Genomic DNA, 10,587 nt, shown 5'->3' with positions numbered 1-10,587 from the left:
AATGCTCCATAAAGGTACTACAATCACCATGATGTCTTTAAATTGGTCACGTGCTAGGAAATAGCTACGTGGCTAGTTATGTGTTTCTGTAATTGTAGTTTCGGATTGTTTCAATAGAGTAATATTTTCGTCATGGCTGAAGCTGAAAATACAATCTTATGTTTGTTTTGATGTGGATGGCACGTTGACCGCTGCCAGAAAGGTAAATATGACTTCTATAAGTAATAACGAATGTTTCAAAACAGTATTATAATTTGAGATCAGTGATTTCAATGCTAGCTCTAGTGAAATGAGGTTCCTGTGGCATTGTTCACATCGCGGCTCATTTAAACTTGTTTTTCGCGACTTGCTTTGACTAATAATTTTTTTAATTCAATACTTTTTACTTTATTATTAAGTCTTAAATTCCGCTTTCATTGACTCTGCAGAATCGTCCCATGTACTGGTTGGCTGCCCCTGGCTATCTTGTGTGTCTCTGTTTACTGGTTGCTAAGGAGAAGAAACAAAAAAGGCCATAACTTCTATACAGTTGTGCATGATTCTCCCGTTCCAAAAGATGAGGAACAAAGAAAAAATGTGTGAGAGATCCCAAATAGATCTCAAGCCACTACTACACTAGCAACTGTGCAATAATTAAAAATGAAAAAGTGCCCCTAGATAAGTAAAAAGGAAAATCGAGGACACATGGGGTAGGCTTGATAAAGGGAGGGAGACACTGATGGATTCCTGGGGAGACTCCTTGCCTTCTTAGTCAGTCCGGTTATGTCTAAGTCACCTTATGCTCATTGGGGCCACAGGTGACCAGGAAACCCAGTCTGGTCTGCCCTAACCACTTCCAGGGACTAGTTAGCTATGGGGGCCTTACATGGCCTGAAACTCCTCAGGCGTCTGACCGGGACCTAGCCACAAATCCATGGAACTCTGGGCCAGCTAGGAACCGTGATGATGTTTGGAACTGAGTCACTGCTTACGTTGTTTGTGTGGGGGCCTGCTACAACATTCCCTGCTGCCTGATCGCTCCGTAAGAGTGACCGTGCAGTGTTAACCACTTCAATGCTGGTATTGCTGCACTTTAGGGGTTAATGCCAGTTTTGTACGGGGTCTGCTGCTGCTGGCCTTCCTGGAAGCCCAGGCAGACAAGCAACAGCCTACAGAAGTGACCAAAGAGGCTCCTCCCTGCAAACGCTGGTTCAAAAGTGGGCTGATGATGATCAGGCCAATAGGAGTGATCTGATCTTTATGACAGCTTCTGGATGACCCTGCCCTAGAAAGAGAGAGGGATCATCTAAGGCAGTGGTTCTCAACCTTCCTAATGCCTAGACCAGGGGTGTCCAAGTTATTTCTGCAGTGGGCCACTTCATCAGAATTGTATACGTGCGAGGGCCGCACTAATTTTTCACTGAGAGAAAATATGGCCTTTAATAAGATATGCAGATTAAAATAAAATAAATGACACAAAACCTTTACTTAAGTAAGTTGCACATCAAAATTGTACAAAAAAATTATATATTATGATTGTTAACAGCAATCTCAGGCATACCCAGATTCCAGCATGTACTGGTTGGCTGGGCATTGTATTTTTTGTCCAGTTTTAGTGTGTAACCACACTTTTATTAAAACACACCACAATTGGACAAAAAAAATCAACAATATGACTTGGCATGATAGGAGTGTGATTGCTAACAGCAAACACACTCTTTTTATACCCAGGCAACCAGTGAGTGCCAATACGTGCTGGTACAGGGTGGCTGTAAGTGCAGACCCCATACTGCTGGCAGCATCAATACACAAGGGGGGCAGCTAGCCAGGTTTCAGCATGTACTGGCTGACTTGGCATGATAGGAGTCCCGTCATGCCTAGGTTCCAGCACTTACACATCCATGCTATCACACACACACAAATTCATTCATTCACAGATTTATTCCCTCAATCAGACATACTCATTCACACAACCTTCCCCACCCCCTTACCTGCTCTACAGCTCTCGATGCTGCTCAGACTTCAGCGGGGGGGGCGGCCTCCCTCGTTCTCCCCACAGAGGAAGCAGAACTGAAGCAGAGAATAGACCCTCCCACAAGTAAGCAGCAGGGCTCTTGTGATCCTGGCTGCCGATCTCACGCGGGCCGCACCTCGAGGTTCTGCGGGCCGCATGTTGGACGCCCCTGGCCTAGACCCTTTAATACAGTTCCTCATGTTGTGGTGACCCCCAACCAAAACATTATTTCCGTTGCTACTTCATAACATACATACATGATTTTACATTTACCCAGTAATTATAATTTATGAAGTGTCGTTTTACCTCCAATGCTGCTGCTTTCTACACAGCTGCTGCTTTCTACACAGCTGCTGCTTTCTACACAGCTGCTGCTTTCTACACAGCTGCTGCTCTCTAAACATGTGTGACTGGTCCGCATAAGTACATTATGGTGCCAACCCTGTCACATACACCTGTATTTGTACGGGGTGTATGTGGTGGGGTTGGCGTGATGATGTAATCACGCCGGGTACTCGTATGTGGGCGTATCTGCATGTGGGCGGACCCGCCTGGAGACTGATAGAGGAGCGGTGTCTCGGTTCCTAAGACCCAGGGCTGGACTGGGAATGAAAAGCAGCCCTGGAAACATTTGGAGACCAGCCCCATATAGTTTATCTCACGGTCGAGCTCTTGTACCTACACGCACCCCTTATACATTATTTGCCATACAAATAACTATAAAACATTCTTTTTATCACATTATTTGCATTAAAATGCCAGAAGTGATCTGATAGCTATACATATAACAAACACATTTACATCGATATGTATCGAGGCATGTAGCAACACAACCCCCCTACCCCAATAGCCTTGTGATTGCTCCGAAGAGCAACTACAAGTGCTATTATGTAAATGACGTTGCCGTTATTCACAAGATGGCATCAACAATAGAAAACTGTATGAGTTAACAGATGGTCTATCCAGACCCTCTTGAGAACTCTTGAATTCCTCCTGCAGGTTGAATGCAAGTACTGCATTCAACCATGCAAGGTCCATGGAGCCCAGCTCACTAATCAGTGTGATTAATAATAAAAAAAAAAAAAAATGTTCAACATTTTTTACAAAAAATATGGTAACGTAAAAATTCCCCACTGTCACCAAAAAAAATTAAATAAAAAGTGTTTTATGAGTAAGTCCTACAATTCTTTATCTTCACAAAAATTCCCTCATGGAAAGAGTTAAAATATTAGCATTATAAATGCCCATAGGGTGTCTAGTTTTAAAAAATGTATGAGTTGATGGGGTAAATTGAATTGGTCAGCTTCAAATATGTCCCAAATATGGGACATGGGGGCAGTAGGACGAGATGTCTAAATGGCAAACAAATACACTAGTGCATTGAAATGGTTAAAGTACCAGCATTTGAAAATACCTTGAGGTGTCTAGTTTTTAAAAATATATGGTTTTATGGGGTAAATTTCATTGGCCGGCTTCAAAGATAACCGAAATAGCACATGGGTCAGAATGATCAGCTTTGGGGAAAAATTGATTTTGAAATAGCAAAACGCTACTAGTACTTATTGCCCCATAACGTGCAGAAAAAAAACATAAAAACATTGGGTATTTCTAAACTCAGGACGAATAGTAGAATCTATTTAGCAGGTTTTTTCATTAGTTTTTGCAGATGAGTAAAAGTTTGTTTTTAAAAAGAAAAAAAAAAAGTGAGAAAAGGTCATTTTTAGTAACAAAAAATCACCATATTTTATCATTTTTTTTATATAGGAAATTAGATATGATAAAAATAATGGTATCTAAAGAAAGCCCTGTTTGTCCTGAAAAAACCTATATATAATATGTGTGGGACCACGAAATGAGAAAGAAGAAAATCACAGCAACACTGAAAAATGTTAAAAGCCATTGTCCCACAATATACTACGAGTAAGAAACAGTCTTGTCATTAAGGGGTTAATGTTTGAACCAAACTTGGTAACGTAGATACACTATATGGAAAAAAGTTTTGGGACACCAGATCATTTATGACATTGCTTTCTAAATACATAGACATTAATATGTAGTTGGTCCTCCTTTGCATCTATAACAGCTTCCACTCTACTGGGCTCAATATCTCTAAAACCGATCTCATGGTAATCCCGCCATCTGCTCTGTCCACTTTTCCTGATATCTCTATTACTGTTGACAAGTACACTATCCAACCAACAGACCAGGTTTGCTGCCTTGGTGTCACCCTTGACTCTGCTCTTTCCTTCATCCCTCACGTCCAGTCCCTCACCAAATCCTGTCGCCTCCACCGAGAAACATCTCCCGAATCCGCCCTTTCCTCACACAAGAAACCACCAAATTACTAATCCACTCCCTGGATTATTGCAACTCACTACTAACCGGTCTCCCCCTCTCCCGCTTTTCACCGCTTCAATCCATCCTCAACACTGCTGCCAGATTAATTTTTCTCTGCCGCCGTTCCTCATCCGCTGCTCCACTATGCTAATCACTTCATTGGCTCCCCATACCCTCCAGAATCAAATTTAAACGTCCGACCCTGACCTATAGAGCCCTCAACAACTCTGCACCACCTTACATCTCTTTCCTCCTATCCAAATATGCCCCTACCCACCCCCTTCGCTCTTATCAAGACCTACAGCTATCTTCTACTGTTGTTATCTCTTCCCACTCCCTTATTCAGGATTTCACCCGTGCCGCACCCCTCCTGTGAAATTCCCTTCCCGGTTCCCTCAGACTTTCTGCCTCGTCCGCAACTTTCAAAACCTTTCTGAAAATCCACCTGTTCAGGGAAGCGTACTCTTCTCCTTTGGACCAGTTTGTTATTGTATGTGTTTCTAAATTGTTCTTCTGACTGTAACAGCGCTTCGGAATCTGCCAGCGCTTTATAAATAAATGTAATGGAATGAAATGCTTTCAACAAGATGTTGGAGTATTTCTGTGGGAATTTGTGCCCATTTATCCAGTAGAGCCTTTGTAAGGTCAGGCAGTGTCAAGGTTCCACCCTACTAGAGCCATCCACTGGACTGTTTTTTTTAATCCTACTCCAGCCCTCTCCCGCTGAATTTCTGACCATTGCCATTTTCTGATCTGCAGATTTTCCGTGCCCTCCCGCAAGGCTGCCTTCGCGTTGCTCCCACACAGCGTCTCTTCTCTTGTTCCACCCAGGAACCCAGCGAAGTCACATGAATTTACTTTGCTTAACGTGACTCCGCTGGGTTCCTGGACGGACCAAGAGAAGAGATGCTGTGTGGGAGCAACGTGAAGGCATCCTTCCTGGAGTGCGCAGCATTACTGGGACCCGCAGGTATATTGTCTGACCTCGCCCGCAAGTTTTTTGTTTTTTTTTTAATAGTCCCAAGGGACCCGCATCCCAATGCTGTCCTCCCGACCAGCCTGGACTACGTAACGTTGTCATGTCTACCTGCGGTCACTAGTGGCCACCCTTCCCTCTCAGCAGAGGGCTGTCAAGCAGCGTGCCCTGTCATTTACAGTTCCCCTTTATCCTTTGATTCCAGTCCTCCTTTGTCGTGTGCCTGTCTATACCTACATACCAGTCATGAAGCATCAAGGGCTATGTACAGAGCCCATAGTATCCCCTGCAACTGGCCTCCTACCCCACCTGCTGGCCTGGATCCTGACAGCCAGTGATGTTGGATGAGAAGGCCTGGCATGCAATCACTGTTCCAGTTTATCCCAAAGGTGTTTGAGGTCAGGGCTCTGTGTGGGCGAGTCATGTTCTTCCACGCCAAGCACATGCAAACGTGTCTCTATGTTCCAAGACATTTTGGACAATGCTATGCTTCTAACTTTGTGGGAACAGCTTGGGAAGGCTTTTATTATTCCAGCAAGACTTTGTCCCAGTGCACAAAGCAAGTCCAGGCTTTCTCGTTCTCACAAATGCTCTACTGGATGAATGGGCAAACACACCCACAGAAACACTCCACAATCATGTGGAAAGCCTCCACGGAAGAGTGGAAGCTGTTTTAGCTGCAAATGGGGGACTGACTTCATATTTATGTATTTAGAATATGATGTCATCAAAGTACCTGTTGGTGTCATGGTCAGGTGTCCCAATACTTTTGTACATATATATAAGGCTTCCTGCTTGGTAACTTACAATTAGGATAAGCCGTAATAATGAAAAGTTCTGACACATCCAGAAAATCAAATGTCGAAAGATTTACACAAACATCAATATCAGATTTTTTTCCCTAAAAAAAACAAAAAACAGACAACATTTGCATAACAATTTTATTCATACATTAAGATTGGGAAAAATGCTCTCCTTTTGAGTGAAGACTGACTGTCTGTTGTATTGAAGCTGTGAGTTACCTTTTCAGATCACTTTTTTTTTTTTTTTTTTTTTTAATTCCCAGAAAATATCCAGTGAAATGGCAGAATTTCTGCAAAACTTACGAAAGGTGGCAAAAGTTGGAGTTGTTGGAGGATCAGACTTTCACAAAATCAAAGAACAGTTAGGAGAAAATGGTATGACTTGTTTTATTTTAGCTAATAGTAATTATCTATGTCCTTAAGTCTCTACCTAGCCCTATTTCCAAGTTAAATTTATATTATGTATGTATTTATATTATACTTGAACTACATGCAAATTTGTGCAGGAATTCTTTCGTTAAAGTGAGGCTGTCTAATTTAATTCTTCTCTCTACTGCAAGTAGGAACCATACTGCATTGTGCTGTTTCTAGTCGATCAAAGCTTAACTCATGTTGAAGTCTCTGCCAAAATATAAATATAACATACATACAATTAAATACTGTATTTGCTCGATTATAAAACAAGGTTTTGTCACTGTCACGGATCTGGGTAATCCTACCGACTACCTCCGCTGACTTGTGCTCCCTTAGCCTGGATCACACACACTCTTTCCCCGGTTTCCCAGTCACTAGCCGAGACTCAGTGTAGGGTAAAAGCAAAACGAAGACTGATTTATTTTTCACACACAGGGCTGGATATATCCAGCGAAACACACATTAACATAAAACAATATATTGGGATACAAACCGTCCTCTTAACCCCTTCAGGACCGGGATTTTGATACTAACGTGTCGCTAAAGGACCGGAGCCGTTTTTGTGTTTTTGCCATGTCTTCCTTCAACTGTAATTTCTCTCTTATCAATTGGTGCACCCACACAAATCATATATTGTTTTTTTCAGCACAAGTAGGGCTTTCATTTGAAACCATATTAAGCTGGGTAGTACATTGTTTTGTTTGAAATAAACTGGAAAAAGTGGGGAAAAAATAAAAAAAAAAACGCATTTTTTTACAGTTTTGTATACATACAAATTGTACACACATTGAACCAATGGGGAAAAAACTATCCCAAATATATTCATTAAGTTGTCCTGATTTGGAAACCACCCAACATGGCCAGGATTTTTATCTATTTTGACCAGTATAGGGCAAATATTGCAAGGCATGCATCATGTTTTTGAAATGTAATTTTTTTCAAATTTGGCATGGTAGTCTAATAACTGCAATAGTTGTCACAGATACTGATTATCCCCCCAAAATTATATATTTATGAACAGTAGATAAGTCAAGGTGTACAACTAGGGTAATTTTGACACTTTTCAAACAGGGATTTTATCGCCAATTGCTGCCAAATTTTGAGGTATTTTTATATTTTTGGGTTTTTTTTGCATATGTTGCAATGTTGCTTTAGATTTTATATTATATTTTGTATAGAATACGTGCAACTGCAGAAAAAAACAACAAACTGTGTTCCCCAACATCCCCCGGTTCCAACAAGGCCTCACATGCATGGTTCATGCATTTTTTGAGGAAGCTATGAGGGAAAAACTGGAACATGCGCATTTTAGTTTTCAAATTTGGAATTTTCAGAAATTGGTTTCCTGGGCCCATATCCCATTTGGGACATTTTGGAAGCCCCCCACTGTAAAGTACCCCATAAAAGTATATATTTATGAACACTAGACAAGTCAAGGTGTTCAACTAGGGTAGTTTTGACAGTTTTCAGCTAGCCATTTCTTCACTGATGTCTGCCAAAGTTTACGGAAAATTTATTTTATTGCGTTTTTAACAAATACATTTCAATGTTAAAATTTATTTCTTGCACAGCATATGTGCAACAGTGGAAGAAAACATCACATTGTGTTCACCAACATCCCATGAGTCCAACAAGGCCTCACATGCATGGTTCATGCATTTTTTGAGGAAGCTATGAGGGCAAAACTGGAACATGCGCTTTTTCGTTTTCACACTTGGAATTTTCAGAAATTGGTTTCCTGGGCCCATATCCCATTCGGGACATTTTGGAAGCCCCCCACTGTAAATTACCCCATACAAGTATATATTTATGAACAGTAGACAAGTCAAGGTGTTCAACTAGGGTAGTTTTGACAGTTTTCAGCTAGCCATTTCTTCACTGATGTCTGCCAAACTTCACAGGGAAATTATTTTATTGCGTCTTTAACGCATACATTTCAATGTTGCACTGAATTTCTTGCACACCATAAGTGCGACAGTGGCAGAAAGCACCACATTTTGTTCACCAACATCCCATGAGTCCAACAAGGCCTCACATGCATTTTTTGAGGAAGCTATGAGGGCAAAACTGGAACATGCGCATTTTCGTTTTCACATTTGGAATTTTCAGAAATTGGTTTCCTGGGCCCATATCCCATTTGGGACATTTTGGAAGCCCCCCACTGTAAATTACCCCATAAAGGTATATATTTATGAACAGTAGACAAGTCAAGGTGTTCAACTAGGGTAGTTTTGACAGTTTTCAGCTAGCCATTTCTTCACTGATGTCTGCCAAACTTCACAGGGAAATTATTTTATTGCGTTTTTAACGCATACATTTCATTGTTGCACTGAATTTCTTGCACACCATAAGTGCAACAGTGGAAGAAAAGACCATATTTTGTTCACCAAGATCCCCCGATTCCAACAAGGCCTCACATGCATGGTTCATGCATTTTTTGAGGAAGCCATGAGACCATAACTATAACATGCGCAAATTTTCAGGAATTGGTTTACTGGGCCCATATCTCATTTTGGACATTTTGGAAGCCCCCACTGTAAAGTACCCCAAAATAGTATATATTTATGAATAGTAGATTAAGAACAGTAGATTAAGAACGATTAAGAAAAATTAAGATTAAGAAAAAATGAAATTATTTTTTGTACCTGGCAACTGTAAGAAAGATTAAGATTAAGAAACAAATTATTTTTTGTACCTGGCAACTGTATGAAATTCCTTAAAACAGTTGCCAATGCACAGACCGGGCTTATCAGGGCAACCAGAACAGTAAAATACTGTGCCCTTTGGCATAACACACCCTGCACCGTTTTTGTGTTTTGGATTTTTTGGAGGTTGGAGGAAATTTGAAGGGGAAATGTTCTTCCTGAATTATCAGAGACGCTGAGGGGCCTTGTTCAGCTGGAGCCAAGATTTCCTTGAGTAACAAAAACTGAAAGGATAAAAATGTGTTTTTTTTGGCAGGGTGTATTTTTAAAAAAAATAAGAATGCATTGTGAGTTGCAATCTGCATAATATAAATGGCTACCTTTTTATACCACGTATTGGTTTTTCTCATTATGAGGTATGGCTGCAATAATTGATCGGCCAAATCCACTCCCCCCATATGCCTATTGTAGGCCTTGATGCAGGTAGGCTTTCTTCGGACCTGAGTTTTGCCCCGGACAGGAACAGGAACAGTGGCATCGTCATGAATTGTGCTTAACATGCACACATCTTTCTTGTCCCTATATTTTACAGCCAAAAGTTCTTGTTGGCGTAAAGCTAAGGATGCCCCAATTTTTTATTTGGTTTCTCTAATCTGTTTTGGGACCCCTATTCTGCTCTGCCTTATGGTGCCACAGGCCAAGGTGTCCATACAAAACAACAACTTGAACAAAGGGACACTTGTATAATAGTTGTCCATGTACAAGTGGTACCCTTTGTTCAGTAAGGGGCAAACAAGGTCCCAGACAATTTTTTCACTTATGCCCAGATGGTCTGGGCAACCTGGTGGGTCAAGCTTGGCATCTTTCCCCTCATAAACCCGGAAGGAATATGTGTAGCCACTACTGCTCTCACATAATTTATAAAATTTTACCCCATACCGGGAGCGTTTAGAGGGAATGTATTGCTTGAACCCTAACCGGCCTTTAAATTTCATTAGGGACTCATCAATACTAATTTCTCGCTTGGGGGTATAAACGGCAGCAAATTTAGTTTGGAAGTGAGAAATAAGGGGGCGAATTTTAAAAAGCCTGTCATATGTGGGGTCATGTTTGGGAAGGCACTGGGTATTGTCATTGAAATGTAAAAAGCGGAGGAGGAGTTCATACCTTCCCCTTTTCATGGTGTTGGAGAAAATTGGGGTTGAAATAATGGAGTCTGTGCTCCAGTACGACTTGAAAGTGGGCTTTTTTATTATCCCCATTATCATGGTGAGTGCCCAGAATGTTTTTAACTCGCACACATCAGTGGGAGTCCATGCCTTTTGCTTGTTTGCTTTATTTCTAAATTCCTGGGCAGCGTACAAGTTAGTTTGGTAAACTAACGCCTCCCAAAACTCATTGCCCATGAACAGCTCCATA

General features: G+C 41.2%; 1 protein-coding gene across 1 annotated transcript in view; it reads left to right on the top strand.

The window, feature by feature from the left end:
* The first annotated feature begins 132 nt into the window (after positions 1–132).
* LOC149279327 (phosphomannomutase 2-like) overlaps positions 133–10,587 on the top strand; it is a 108,330-nt gene continuing 97,875 nt past the window's right edge. The window contains exons 1-2 of the mRNA XM_089501321.1: positions 133–202; positions 6,373–6,484. Coding sequence (XP_089357447.1) covers positions 6,388–6,484 — 97 coding nt within the window. The 5' untranslated portion in view covers positions 133–202; positions 6,373–6,387. The remainder of the gene's footprint in view (positions 203–6,372; positions 6,485–10,587) is intronic.

This window comes from Sceloporus occidentalis, unplaced genomic scaffold, assembly GCF_023333645.1.
Source record: "Sceloporus occidentalis isolate IW3139 unplaced genomic scaffold, rSceOcc1.0.p SCAF_171, whole genome shotgun sequence".
Lineage (NCBI taxonomy): Eukaryota > Metazoa > Chordata > Lepidosauria > Squamata > Phrynosomatidae > Sceloporus > Sceloporus occidentalis.
Note: the sequence above shows the minus strand (reverse complement) of the source record. Positions and strands in the feature narration are given on the sequence as shown.